At 31.5% G+C, this 16158-nt stretch overlaps 1 protein-coding gene across 1 annotated transcript in view; it reads left to right on the top strand.

Annotated features, from left to right (window-relative positions):
• Positions 1–215: 215 nt before the first annotated feature.
• LOC107450474 (uncharacterized) overlaps positions 216–16158 on the top strand; it is a 33387-nt gene continuing 17444 nt past the window's right edge. The window contains exons 1-2 of the mRNA XM_016066276.4: positions 216–355; positions 8600–8842. Of these exons, the coding sequence (XP_015921762.2) occupies positions 8701–8842 (142 nt within the window). The 5' untranslated portion in view covers positions 216–355; positions 8600–8700. The remainder of the gene's footprint in view (positions 356–8599; positions 8843–16158) is intronic.

Raw genomic sequence — 16158 nt, forward strand, 5'->3', positions numbered from 1 at the left:
TACTATTTTATCACATAGTTATTTAAATCATGGACGCAAAAACAAATGCATTGATCGTTAGCGCTGCAAGTCCTATGCCACGCATGCAAACGAGAACGAAATCTAAAAAGTCATGAGGTGAAGAATTAATGATGGCCAATCAATTCATGTTCTAAGAAATCGTTTGCTTTTTATGTTATCGATCAGAAGAGGAGGGCGGCGAAGGACAACAACAGCAGAAAAGAGTTCTATCAACAAGTCACCAAGGGAACCACTGGACCAAACAAAAGCACGTGATTCCTTCAATGCAGTCAAGAATGTTTTTAAGTAGTCGAAGAGAGGCAGAGAGAATGCACCGGAAAGAAATGTTAAAAAGGTAAGTTTTCTTTACAGTTCATAAATTATGCACGGTCGCTTTAAGATCGAAATTCCATTATAATATCGTATCGAACTTCTTAAGAATCTTTCGTTCAAAAGAACAACATTTTAGAGAAAAAGCACAGATTTTAATCTTTTAAAAGGACGCTTTAACACGGGTGAAACTTTTCCAGGCAAATTTTGTTTCACCTCCATTGGTGTTTTAAAATTTTTAAGTTCAGAGGAACGTGAGTTCCGGTAAACCGGGAATTAAGCATGAAGTTTCAAATCCTGAAAAAAAAAATTTCAAAATATCAATATGCAAACAAATTACGGCAGAATTACTGCCCCAATGATTAATTAGTATTTTTATTCCATTGGTATTTTAAAATTTAAGGAGAATGAGTTCGTTTAACTTAGAGTAGACCATGAAGTTTCAAACATAGAAAAAATGTTTTTTAAAATATCAATATGCAAGCAAATTATGGCAAGATTAATTTAATCATTGGGGAAGTAATCCTGCCATAATTTGCTTGTATATTGATATTTTGAAAACATTTTTTCAATGTTTGAAACTTTATGGTTTACTCTAAGTTTACCGGAGCTCAATTTCTGAACCTTAAAATACTAATGGAGGTGAAACAGTATTTTCCTGGAAAAGTTTCACCCTCGGTAAAGCGTCCTCTTAAGGGTACAAGGAGCTTGAAAAACATGTTCATGTTCAAACAAGTTTCGCAAAAAAATATTTTTGTCTAAAAAGTTAAGTTACTTTTACATATTGTTAGTGACATTTTTATCAGTAATACAGTTTTTTGAAGATTTTACAACAATTATATTGGAAATTTTAAGCTAATTTTTACTGAAGTTAGATTTTTATTGCTATAAAGTATTGTTTATTTCTATTTTTCGTTTATTTTGCTCGTTGCATCTCAATTTATTTTATTAATTTTCATGAAAGTTGACATAAGTTTTATATTTAAAAGTTACCAAAGATTGTTTTGTTAAAATAATCATTGCAAAACTTTTTGTGGTGGTTTAAGTGAATTAAAGCGCATAATTTTGTGGAGGGGGGATTGCATGAAAAGTAATTTTTTCCCCTCAAATACAGTGAACGTTAAGCAAAAAATGCTATCTGTGTCGATTTACATTCATATTATTCCCCTGTTGATAAAATGTGAAGTTTTTCTGTTGGCATTTTAGACAATTTTTGTATTTTTTGCATCTTTCATATTTTAATACAATTTTGCAGGATTTATCAGTTGCACAGAAAATCCTTTAAACTGTCATAAATTTCAAAACCAAGCCGAATAATTTATAAAATTTACTAAGAAATTTCCTTTCAGTTTATAGATTTATAAAAAAAATTCTTACATTTTTCACTCTAAAAGCTCCGTGTCACCATAAGATATAAAAAATGGCATTTCTCTCAACACATAATTCAAACATTACTGATAGTAATAATGTATTAAAGAATTTACATTTTCACAATTATTATAAAATTATTTTAATTCAAACTCCAAACGATTTTAAAAAACAAAAGATGACATTAAAATACCTGATGATTATTGCTATTCTGAGTGGTAAAACCGGTATTTATGAACTATTTTCAAATAGTAACTAGGTTGATGGATATGTATATTTCTTTTTTAATAATGTTAACTGTTAGAATAACAAGATTATATAAATCACAATCTACGGTAGACCAGGGGCTCCCAAACTGTATCAAATATTACGTAAGCACGCAGTTCAAATATTGCATAAGCATATTTTCGGCTAAGTTGAACTCCCTCTCCCCTCTTTACCAATAACAGTCAAATCAGTAAGCTTTTTCCATCCTTACATAGGAAAGTGGTAACCCCTTTGGTTTCTGCATTAAATTAGTTTTTTGCTGTATTTATCCAATTTTAGAAATATATTCAAATAAAAGATGTTACTTTGCATAAAACAAAATTTACGTTTTCATTCATTTTATAAACTTGTGAGTAAAATATTCTTTAGGAATCTTTTTGGATTTCCCTCTGCGCTAAAAGCTTCTGGCATTTAAAACTCTTTAAAGAAATTTTTTTTCCAATTTTTTCTTTCTCCAAGTTCAACCTTTATAATAAAATTTGAAATTTTCCATGCGTCATTTTTTGCATCAATTTTATTTTGCTTTTTAAGGAAATTTTGAAATTGGAGATTTTAATGCCTTTACGTAAGCATTGCTGAAACCCTTCCTGCATCTTGTCAAAAGCAAATAAACAAAACAGAATAAAGAAAATCACAACTACTTCCCCATTTAAATGTTAACGTAATATTTGAATGACCCCTCAAGAAATTTATAACTGACGATTACAGTATAGTATATAACCACAGTTATATAGTACTTACATATATTACCATTTATATACTTCATTAAAAGATTATGAAACGGAAGTGAGACTAAAATCATAGTGACTATACAACTCATGCTTTTAGAAACCCTCAAAATGATTTTATAATAATTAATAGGCATTGAGAAATAATACTATTGTTATTAATATCAACAAAAAAAATTTGCATCCACATTCGAAGAATTCGTTTCATGCAATGCTCACAACATCATAAATTTTCTAACGGTCGAACAATATTTCTTTTTTGCTCTTTTGAATGATATTTTCTCCTTGTGCCGCTTCGACAGAGAAAACTGATGGCTCTTTCAATTACTCATTCTAACAACATCACATTTTCACCCTAGCCAACCGGCTGTATGGTGGACAGGGAGCTGACATCAAGTCAGAGAGGTCCCGGGTGCGAGTAAGGCGTGTATGTTCTTTCCTTTTCTTTCCTTTCTTACTGTGTGAGCAACTATGGCTCACTTACCATGGAGCCCTTCAGAAAATGGTAAACAAATCTGTTCTAATAATACCCATATGACGAAAGTCAAAAACTGGGTGGGCATTGGAAAAAAAAACAATTATTTTCCTTTTAAATAGCAACATTTAACTCTTTAAAGATACCTGTTAGATTTAAAAGACCTGCTAATCTTTTTTTTTTTTTTTTTTTTTTTTTTTTTTTTTTTTTTTTTGAGTTACGTGTGTAACTAGGAAAAAAAAAGCTTTTTCAAGCAAAAATAAGTCGATTAATTGCTGTCTTTCTTTTATTTTTTTAAAATTGTTTAGTGAAAAAAAAATATGATGGAGCAAAAAATGACGAGCATTCATCTATAAGTTAATATTGTAATATTTTAAATATAAGTTAATATTTTAAATACGTCCTGATAAAGACAAAAAAAAAGGAAAAAGGAAGAATAAAAAGACGGGTGCGAATATACAGGTGCTGGAAGAAATATACAGGGAATGAATTATTCATGCACCCACTGCTCTTAGCTCAGGAACAAGCAAAAATCATACAGTCACAAGAGTAATGCATTACATTACCACAAAGTCACAGGCTGGGCTGAAAGTTAGGTGACAGGTCAGAAATAAATAATGGTTTATAACACTACAAGTTCCACAGATCTTAACTTTAGGCTATTAGAAAATGGTCATAAATGACTAATTTTATTTTTTGAAAGAATATTTTTTTTTAAAAAGGATGCTTTTTATTTTTTTTTCATTTATTTAAGTTATTACTTAGTGTATTTACACTTAAATCTTATTGATTCATTTTTCGCTCAAGTTTATCACCACACATAATTGTCTGGTGAGCCATCCCATTGGATCGACTTTCCACTTTTGATGTGGATGCATTGAGAACTTTAATTACAAGCGTCACTATTCCTTCAATGGTATCTAATACTGTATTATATGGAATTTTAAAAGTGATATAACACTGTTTTTCTCTTCTTTTGTCAATATTTTGATGGATATAGTATCTTTATCACCACCTGCTAGTATATTTTAGATTTTTTTTATCCAGAATGTTTCCTGAGATTGTATCTAATTATTTTACTTTGCTTAGTATTTGGCTAACACTAAAATTTGGTTAAACAAATATTCGGTTAACCAAAGAACCGAGGCGAATACTGAAAAGAAATTAACTGTTTATAAAATACATATTAGTTTAATTGAAATTGATTTAATGTCTATTACCAATCATTTTGTGCATCATTATAACAAATACAATTCAAGTAATAGTGAAAAGGATTTGAATTGAAAAAGAAATTTGATGTAAATAAGGATTGTGATGCAAATAATAATTAGACGGGTTAAACAACAACATTAAAACAGCAGATTTAATTAAACAAAATAAGTACAAAAGTTAAGCCTCGGACACGACATTTCTATGTCGTAACAACCCGGGACACACCTAAAACAAAAGTAAAATAACACAGTACCTTTTCCCTCTCAGGGGAAAAGTTGAATCATTCTCCCTTTCAATTTGGATTTTCCCATTTTGCTTTGGCTCTGAATCTCACTAATTGAAACACGATAAACAATTTGCGTCATGGATAACGTTTAGATTGCGTCTTGATCCGTCTACAAGATTTTTACTAATTTTATAATAAAGAAAATTATTAATGTAAGGAACCGCTGTAATATTTAGAGTCATGAATAAAAACTTTGAAAGTAAAAAAACACATTTCGAATTTTAAAAAAAGATAACATTCAATCGAAAATATTGAGTCAATTCAGTTTTTTTACATATTTTTTTATATAAATATTTCACATAAAACAGAGATTATTACCACAGTGGTTAAATCCGATTTTCTATATTTATATCTAGTATACCTTTTATCACAGCATTTTTTATTGCAATAATACAAGAAGAAGTAGCTATTAACACTATTAAAAAAGCGACGCATGAAATAAAAAATATTTAATAACGTCATAAATTTAAAGGGCGAAAAGTAAGTATCTTAAATTTTACACATTTCTTCAGTTTTATGAAGCTGTAAAAGGTTATAAATGAGTATTTTAACTTAGAATGTATTGATTCAATCGCAATATATGCAAATATCTAAATCAAGGGATCACGGTACCCTAGGACAATTTTTTAAGTAAAAGTAAAACAATATTTTATATTTTTTATTGCTTTACCTGCACACGTAATTGACAATCACAGACTAATTTTCTTAAAAATTGAAAAATTCTTAAAAAATTCCCAATTTTTCAAAATTAAAGCTTTTTTTCGCAAATTTTTTAAAAAAACTTTTTGTTAAATGATTTCAACTATTACTTTTGAAGCTTTGTGAATTCATTTGCTTATATATGAGTTAGAGCATTTTCTATAGTTAGTTAAGGGTAAAATCGAAGAAAATAATTATGTTATACACACCGATACAATGTCATGCAAGAGTTTTTTTTTAAAAAATGTAACGCTTTCTCAATAGACATTTTTATTAAATATATCACGCTCATTCTAAGAATGTTTTTATTAAAAAAAAACACCTTTTTTAGTAGAAAAAATCCTTAGGAATTCAAGTAACGTAAGAGTACCGTAAAAACCCTTCAATGTTAAATTTTTTAGAGAAAAACCACAGCTTCTTTTGCCTAAACTCACTCATAACAACATTAAAAATACAGATAGATAAACGAACTTTTTTCTGTGTGCTTAGAATTTTTTAAAATTTTAATATAAACAATAAAATTTTCTCGATGCTTAAACAATTTAAGAAAATGAAAATAGAAGAGTTATAATTGGTAATCATAATGGTCTATGTAACACATTATGATTTTCATAGTTCACTTTAATTGAATTTTGAAATCTAAGTGCTGAGACGGTAAGTTTGATGAAAAGCAAACAACTTATAGATAGTCATTTATTTAAATTCATGCTGTATAATACAATAGTGCACCAAACGTATAATTTTAGTACAAACTTAATACTTTATTTTTCGAAACAATTTATATTCTTCTTCTTCTATTGGCATGACAGCCCTTTGTGGGTCATAGCCTTGCCTAGAACCTTCTTCCATTCCGCTATTTTCTTTGCTATTGTTCTCCAGTTAGTAATTTCTAGGATTTCAAAATCTTCTTCCACACAGATAGGCCATCTGATCTTAGGCCTACCTCTAACTCTAGTTCCCGTTGGTTTGTAATTGAAGATGTTAAAAACTATCAGTATAACGCTTCATTTTTTAAAAAAAAAAATTTTAACTAAAAACACAGCTTTTTTCCTTATAGATTTCTTATTGTAATAATCTTAAGAAAAGATTTTTTTTTAATTATTACCTAAGAATTATTATAAATTAAGGTATAATCAAATTTTTTTCATTTACAAAACAAACAAAAAACAAAGTGAAAACAAACCGACTAAGATTATTTGAAAATATTTTGAAAAAAATTAAATATTTTTTTTAAATATCTTTATCGTCATCAACTTTTTCCAACCTAGTTTAAAATAATAATTTTTAATAATTTTGTTGATCTTGTACTGAAAATCTTGTTCAGTTTTTACTTCCCATTAAAATATTGATTATGTTGTAAATAACACGTAAAGTTGCTACGAATATTATCCCTCAACAAAAGTATACTTAATCTTGTTGAGAGAACTGCAAACTCCATAAGTATGATATTGTAACAGATTTACCACAAAAAAATTTTCTGTTGTTAAACAAATGACGCTGAGCATTGAATAGAAACTGTCATTGTTCATTGAAGCAAGATTTACAATCTATTATTGATGCTATTAAGTCAATCATTATTTAAAAAAATTATTACAAATATAAATAAATTTGTAATACAATAAACAAATGGGTTCGTATCATAAATAACTCTCTAACTTTAGATTGCTTACATAATTTTTTTTCTGATTTTTCTGATGAAATATTACCTTGTAAATAAAATGTTTTATTAAGTTGATGCTTAATCTGCACGCTATAGTTATTTTAAGTTTGACTAAAAACTACAAAGCTGAACAACAGAAAAAATTGTAAGCTGATAACGAAATTCAACTTATTATTAAAAATCTTCATTTCAATTAAAAGAATTTTTATCATCAATATTTCTTATATTACTTTTTTTTATTTATAAATTATGAATTATTTGTGAAGTTTAAATTTTTAGATAAGAATCAAAAAATTTTAATTTCATGATTTTGCTCAGCAAAATTAAATGATTGAATACATGAGCTTATTTATACTCGGCATTCTATAATGCTTGAAGTTATTTGATTCATAAAATTATAGGAAAGAGAGCCTAAATATAAAATTCATATAAGATAATTAAAGATAACTGAAGCAAGTTTTTGAGGGATTAAAATATTTCTCCAGTGTCCAATAAGAATATCTCTGTGATAACCTGACATTGTAAACATCAGGCAGAAATCCCTTATATATCAATGTCAGGTGCCGTATATACCTTGAATATTTGTAATAAGTCAGTTGTCTTTTGGATATACAACAGATGTCACAATATTCAAATATCTATTGAACATCTCACAGTTGTGACCCCTGGATTTCTGACAGGTATTTCATGGATATTCAGATAAGTTGGAGATATCTATTAGGTTTTGGACCATCCAGATTTTTTTTTTAAATATCACAAAAATTCGTTGAAGATATTCGCGGCTATATGGAGACACAGTTCCCACTAGATTATTGATGTCCCCCACAATCCCCTCTGCAGACAATAAAAATTGTGATGACATGTCCTCAGGCATCATCCTCAGAAATGTCCCCAAGGTCGACACCAATAGCATGTTGTCCAATTCAAGTGCAACGTATATAAAATATTACCATTATAACTAAGTAAAACATAATATTTTAGCTTAAAAGAAATTTTCAAAGCTGGTGTTCGAAATTGCGATCTACAGTTTTACGCTTACTGAAACGCACTCCTTCAAACGTGACCAGTTTCGACAACTCATTTTATTACCGTCGTTGAAAAACAGCCGACCCAATTTTGAGCCTACGACTACTAATGTTCAACTCTGTAGCCTTGTAATTTTGAAGCCAATCCAGAGGACAAGGAAACTCCAGGATCAAGTGATGGGAGAATTTTGCCTTCGTGGTGGATTGTTTGATGGAACTAACACGGATTTGCGTTACATAGAGAGGAAAACCACGAAGACCTCCCAAGGTTAGCCTGACAGCAAGGGGACTCTAATCCATGATCCGTCTACCACTGAGTATATTTTATGTCAGAACTGTGGCCGGTGCGAGCTAGGGGCGGAATTCGTATCAATCAGCCATCGCTGGGATTCGAACCCGGTTCATCCTATTGGGAGGCGAACGCTTTATCCCCTGAGCCACCATGGCACTATTATCCACCATGGCATGAATCACTATCAGCACTTTTAGAATATAGTCATAGAGTTTTTTTTTTCTTTAAATAATTCTAATGAAACATTATTTTTCTAGACAATGAGTCAACTACGGGACATAATGGCCTTTTCTAGACGCCGACCTCCAGGGAAGAAGGCAAATCTAATGAATCATCGGCGGCGCTATGAGAACAAGTGATGCTCGCTCGACTCAACTCAACGCCGGAGATCTCATTGTTGCCCACGGGTCTGGGGAATCACTATACTTCCAGTAGTCGACACCTCATACCCCCTGGGAGACGGAGATTTCCTTATAACAACAACAACTCCGATTTTAATGGTGAGTATCTTTATACCAAGCACTGTAACGCTGTATATAGGAGACATCTCGGCCTATTGGTTACCGATTCATTCGGTTAGATCTATATTAGAAGTCATAAAACATAAAGGCGTATAATGCTATACCCTGATGCAAGTTGTCCCACAGTGAACTGATCGTAAAGACACGGTTCCCAGTAGAACACCGAAGTCAAGCACCACTGGCTGCGGTGAGTAGGCGGATGGTTGAAAACTTGGATCAGATTGCGTAGGGACAGAGGGTGCACGGGATCCTCGTTAAACTGTTCAACCGTAAAGTACTCGACTTAGCGCGCAGGTTGTCGGGCTACCAAAGCAGGGAGCCCTCCCCTCTGCAGCGGTACAAAATTGCGATGGCAGGTCTTCGGATCATCCGCAGGGATGTTTCTCAGACTGTCGCCAATAGCCCATTGGGCAGTTTTAGTGCGACGTATATAAAATACCTACAAGATGGAAGTTAGAAAAAAAAATACTATCCGTATAAAGAGAGCCTGTTAGCAACTAAGTGCAGGCCAAATGAACACCAAGCTCCCAGTGCGAACGATTATTAACATCGCCAACTCTTGAAATGACGTTGTACAGCCTTCTTTTTGTTTGCTTTCTTATGTCGGGTGAAATGAGGAAGACTTATTGAATAATCAATTAAGAAATAATAACAATTAATTAAAATGATATCTAAAAACCGTTACAAATGTAAGCCTTTCTGTTCGCATTTAAAGAAACTGAGGAAAGAATAGTAAATATTGTTTCTTGCAGACGATTTTCTTTTACAGCGAAACAAAAGTAAAAATTCTTTATCTCGCATTTGATTTGTTAAAAGTATGCCAGCTTAAGATGCGTCATTTTTAGTGGTCAAATCAAATCCAACGTTTTTTTTTTTATTGTTTTTAAAGCATATTTGTATATTTTGATAACTAAATAAAGTGAAACTACAAACAGTCGCGGATAATTACATAAATTCTATACCTCAATGGTCTGCTTTTTACTTGCAAAGGAGTATAGAGAAAGTTGAGGGAAGAACTTCATTGATTATAGCAAATTCTAATAGTCAAAGAAATTAACTTCAGCACTACATTGGTGAATGTAAAAATTGTAAGGGTAATCTGAATGCAAATTAAACATTAATAATAGAAATATATACAAATAAATACGAATATTTACAACTATGAACCAAAATTAAGAGTTAAATTTAGAAATGAATTATGATAATATGAAAACCAAATATTTATTTACAGTTGTCCTCTGTTAGTTCAGCGATTCACACAAACAGTGTTGCTCGCTGAGCTGAAGCTTGTTAGTCTTATGACCATATATGGCAACGTTACTTTTAAAAAGTAACGAGTAAAAGTACAAGTATTTTTAAAAAAAGTAACGAGTAAAAAGTAAAAAGTTCATATTTTAAAAAGTAACGAGTAAAAAGTACAAGTAAAAGTACAAGTACTAAGCAAAAAAAGTAACGATTTAAAAGTACATTTCTAGGAAATCGAAAATTCAAAGTAACCTAAAATTTTATTGAATATTATTCTTATGCTCTTTAAAGTTTTTGCCAAATTGTTGTCATTTATTTAATTATTTTTAATTTTGAAAGTTATGGATTTAAATTTATTTTTAAATTCGAAAGAATATTATAATATAATTTTATAATATAATCGTATCATATAATTTTAAAATCAAATATAGTTTTAATTTCAAACTTTTTATGGATTAGCACGAAAAAGAAATTTTATCTATTGATTTTAATTTTTAGTTTATTATTTTTATTTATTAAAATTACCATTGATTTAAGATTGTTTTACTCTTTAGAGACGCGTTTCAAAAGCACAAACGTAAACAAAGCAAACACAGGGTTTCAGATAGCTTTGTGATGTTCGAGCTAGTAAAAAATAATTGAATGTGCAGTATAAGTTGAAACAGAAGGTATTTAAACACGAAGTTAGCTGTGAATGCATGTATATTGCACATTAATTTTATTAATTAAAAAAAAACATAAGCATTTTTTTTCAATTTAATATTTTTTTTTAGAAAGCTTACCGAGTTTTAGAAAAAAAGTAACGATTTCGTTCGATATTTCCGTTACAAATACTTGTACTTTTTCCCTAAAAAAGTAACGAAAGTACAAGTAAAAGTACTAAATTTAAAAAGTAACGAAGTACAAGTAAAAGTACGTACTTTTTACTTGTTCCGGCGGTACAAGTAACGAAAGTAAAAGTACTGCCATCTATGCTTATGACTCATCCATTTCGGATCCTACAGAGTTGCTTTAGACCCGGAGGGTATGCCACAATCCTGCAGTGTTTAAGCTGAGCATGTGTTGCATTCCTATTACTTAAAGTGTTTGGGCAGTAGGTAATCAGAGGTAAAAAAAAAAAGGCTGTAATCGGACTGTATTTAGTGTTGTCTTTCAAATATTCTATGTTGAGTTACTGATTGAAGTTTGATAGTGTTCGATATATACTTAAATTAGCATCACAGTAGAAAATAGTATTTAGTTTAGCAATATAACAATTCATATCATCTATGTTTTATTAAGTAGTCTGTTACTATTTGCCCTAGGGGCTTCCAACCCATCCTTCTGTGTATCTGGCCTTCGGTATTTGATAATTTATTTTTCAGGTTGTCACTGAGAGTTGAAAGAGTTGCGCAGGCATATGTTAATATAGGCCTGATAACCTGTAGGAAGATGGTTCTCTTACTTGCCAGATCAAGTTTGGTCATCTTTTGTAGCCGGCTGATCCACAAAGCCACCTTTTATAATTTACTGCGTAACAAAAATCCCTTGCGCTCCAGACCGTAAACGGGTCCATCGGACATGAAAATCACCAGCGGCGACTTAGAAGCAATGCGTGCTGTCCCGTGCATCTAGTGCCCAACCACATGGTTATTTGACAGGGTAGAGTACGGCCGGTAAACAAGCTTATTACTACATGTTCTTTGTAATGCAGTTAGTTTAATAATGTCAATTAACTTCTTTGTGATCTGTTTCTGTCTGTGAGACTGTCAGCAAATTTTTCTCTGTTTGTGTCACTTGGTACCCTCAGATTGTATTGTTCAGTTAATCAGCACTCGTATAAGTAGTGTTCTGGTGTACGGATATCGCAGCAGGAGCACAGATTTGAGTTCAGTTTCTGCATTCTTTGTAGAAATTATAAGAATAAGCCGTGTTCTTTGAGAAACTGTGTGACAGCTGGATGGCCGACTAAACTATTCTTTCTGACCTTTGGAGAAAATTCAAGTTTAGAGCTTTTATTTAAAATAGATTTTAAAGCAAATAAAAAAAGCATCCCAGACCTTTTTTGTGATCTCATTAATATATTTGTTTTAGATAATTTGTTTTGAAATTATTACGCCAAGAATTGACATCATTTGCAGGTTTTATATCAACATTAAAAAGTTTAAGATATTTTTAGCTATATTTTATTATTGATTATAAGTGATTGGAGCTTCTTTATCTCAGAATCAATGATTATAAAACTAGTCTTCGTGGAGAACTTTTTGGTGGGACTAACCCACATTTGCTTTACATGGAGAGGAAAACCACAAAAACGTTCCACGGTTAGTCCGGTGGTAAGATGATTCTAATCCATGATCCGTCTACCACTGGGGATATTTTTACGTTAGTACTGTGATTGTTACGAGCCGGGAGCAGAATTCGTATCGACCTGCCACAACCAGGATTTGAGTTTGGGTCACCTCATTAGGAGGCGAACGTTCTATTCCCTGAGCCACCGCAATATTCATGTTGTGAAGCTTCAATGTGAGATCCTTATGCCATACCCAATCAAATTTTAAAAAAATATTTCACGACATTAAGCAGGATAAGAGCCATAGTTTCCTTTTTAAACATTCGTTGACTGATAAATTCAAGCAAATTTACTTGTTATTTGGATCTAAACCCGTGTTGCAGTTTAGGTAGATTATGAAGGCAATCAGATAATCTATTATAAATTATTTTTCAAAAGTTTTAGACATGGTGGATAGCAGACTAATTGGCCTTTGGTTGTTGGGATCCGAGACGTTCATTCCTGGCTTATGGAAAAGGATGATGACTGACTTTTTCTCTTTCTCTTTCTCTGACTTTTTCTTTTTCTGAAGTCTCGGGGAAACAATGAGTTCAATGAGTTTTCCAGACAGACGTTGTTTCAAAGTACTGGAATGATATTTTAAGGCATATTTTTTAATTATCTCGTCGGTAATTTTATAATGCCTCGTGGCCTTTTAGTTTTTTTAATTATACCAATGATTTTATCATTATTTGTCTTATCCTTTGTTGGTGTTGCTTTGATTTTATTAAAAGCGTGGTTGATACATTTTTCATTTATAGGACAGGTAGATTCAGTGTTATACACCATATGCGAGCTGTGTGACGTCTATATAATGGTCAGTCTCGCGATTCATGCAACTCCAATTGCCGTGGAGGGAAAATGAGAAACTGATTGGTTAAATACATTTTCACGCGAATAACTCACCAATTAGGTTCTCCATATCTCTCAACTGCGATCGAAGATTCGTGAATTGTAAGGACCCGACAATTTACTGTAACGCAAATGTTTGATACCGATTTTGAGACACATGTTGAAACAATGTTCAGAAAGTACAGGATGTGCACAAAAGAACGTCCCAGTTGGTACGGTGTATTTCAACAATTTCATTTACAAATCATACACCAAATGCAAGGTAAACTAATCTTAACTTTTATTGCAATTGTTCAATATCTGTGCCATTAGTTCTACTACACACAGCCAATTTAAAATTCAATTCTTCCCACTCTCTGTTTCACGAATCAGAAGTATTAAACACAAATTCATCCTTAATGTATTTCAACTGTGGCTAATCATTAAGTAACGGCATATGTTTTTGCCACATGAGGGATCACAATTGAATTTTAAATAAAATGCACAATGAACTGAAATTAAAGATTCACTCCTAGTAATTTTCAGAACACAAAACGCCTTATGATCAAGAGCGCCATTTTGCGTAAACATCCAAGCAGTACTCGAGCAGGGACTTACCTAAAACAGAAGGACGAATCGAACTTTAAGCATTGCCGTACTGCACATATTGAACATTTATGAAAAAAATTTATTAGTTTAACTTTAATTTGGTTTGTGTTTTGTTGTAAATAATCCAAATAAAACTGTTAAAATATGCCATTAAAATTGGGTATGAACCATCGGTACTACACGTCGTCTCTGTAGTGGTATTTCTTCGGACAGTAGAATGGGCTTCTTTGTATTTTTTACTACAAGTTAAAAAGTAAATACATAACTCTCAAACAAGCAAACTATCAAATATTAATTTTTTTTTATTCCATCGTGTTCTCTCTCTACATGTTTCTTCATCCCTTCGTAATTTTCAGTCTCTAAGTCTTATAAGTTTTTAAAAATGTAACGTAAAGTTACGTAAAGAAAAAAGTGAGAAACTGAGAAATTCATAAAAAATCCCTCAAACTTATAATAACTTTCGAACAAATTAGAAATTAAGAAAGAAAAAAACTCGTATTTATTTAATAAATTAAGTGGCCCTTTCAGTACTTCAAATTCTTACTCTGTATTTTCCGTTTATGCGGGCTGTGGAGGGATCCGCAGGGGACTTTTTAATACAAGTTCAACAGTAAATAATTCTCAAACTAATTATCGAACGTTACATTTTTTTTTTATTCCATCATGCTCCCTGAATATACTTGAAACTTTCGTAATTTTAAGTTTTTACGCATCATAATTGTTGTATTTATTGCATTAAATGTAATGTAAAGTTGAACACACAAAACAGAAAAAAGTGGCGGTAGAGTCACTTAAAACTTTTTTCTAATACAGTGAGATTTTTAAAAAATTTGATATTAAGACTTAAATCTTCTAACATCTGATCTCCCTCTTCTTTTTTGTTTTATTTTCGACATCAACTTATGGACCAGCTAATAAAATGATGACGATTTTTTAAATGCAGAGAGAATAAAATAAGATTTAATTGAAAACCAGTGGGATTCCACACCTTCTCTCCTATACTTCAGCATTGAGGAAAAGCATTTAAGGAGCACAGATTTATCCTACAAAAAAGTAATAATAAATAAATAAAAATTGCAGGGACTATATTAAAGTAATAAAGATCCACGAGAAATAGCTTAAAACATCTCTGACATTTGGAGAAAAATTCCCAAGTTCAGCGAAAGCAAAAAGACAAGCATCAATAAATTCCTTTACCCCCTTCTCCCCTAGTACTATAAAGCTCGGATTCGTCAATCTCTTGGCATAAATGGCTTCATACCATAAGAACTAAGCGAGTATAATCGAGTCATTAAAAGATAAGTTAGTAGAGTGGAAAATATCAGAATTAAAACCAGATTATAGTCCAGTAAAATTAGACTTCTTTATCGGAAAAATTAATATTTAAGTTAATATTTAATTTTTTTTTTTAATGGGAAGCTTTACTATATCCTCATAAATGATACCTGAATTCTCCCCTATTCTCCCTTTGCATGCTTCCCCCCCCCTTTTTTTTTGTTTTTTAAGGAAATTGGGGTGATTTGAGGGGAAAAGTCTAATCAGGCGAGTAAGGCATTGTTCCGAATGCTTTTTTTTTTTTTTTTATGGGAAGCTTTACTATATCCTCATAAATGATACCTGAATTCTCCCCTATTCTCCCTTTGCATGCTCCCTCCCCCCCCCCTTTTTTTGTTTTTTAAGGAAATTGGGGTGATTTGAGGGGAAAAGTCTAATCAGGCGAGTAAGGCATTGTTCCGAATGCTTTTTTGTTTTTTTTTTAATGGGAAGCTTTACTATATCCTCATAAATGATACCTGAATTCTCCCCTATTCTCCCTTTGCATGCTTCCTCTACCCCCCCCCTTTTTTTTTAAGGAAATTGGGGTGATTTGAGGGGAAAAGTCTAATCAGGCGAGTAAGGCATTGTTCCGAATGATTTTTTGTTTTTTTTTCGCTGAATCGAATGAGACCAATCTCGAGACGACCCGACCAATAGTTAAGATGTTATAAGGGTTTTATGTACAAAAGTACGAATTTATACTTGTAACTACTTGCCCATTTTATCTGATATATCCATCTAAAGAAGTGAGACTTTGCTTCCCGGGTATTGTTCATGCTGAACTTTACGTTAAATCGTGGTAATTCAAACATTACAAAAGCACCTAAGCGATGAAGATTTTCTTTTACTTTGCTTATTGTCGCTTACAAGAACGGAAGCAAAACTGGCGTATGAAATTAAAATCTCTTTAATTTCATTTTTTAAATTGTAAAAACTTTAATAAAAATTTCGCACAATCCCATCATTTTTAATATATGCAGTG

This window comes from Parasteatoda tepidariorum, chromosome 8 (assembly GCF_982258835.1).
Source record: "Parasteatoda tepidariorum strain Cologne lab strain chromosome 8, Ptep-v5.0, whole genome shotgun sequence".
Classification (NCBI taxonomy): Eukaryota; Metazoa; Arthropoda; class Arachnida; order Araneae; family Theridiidae; genus Parasteatoda; species Parasteatoda tepidariorum.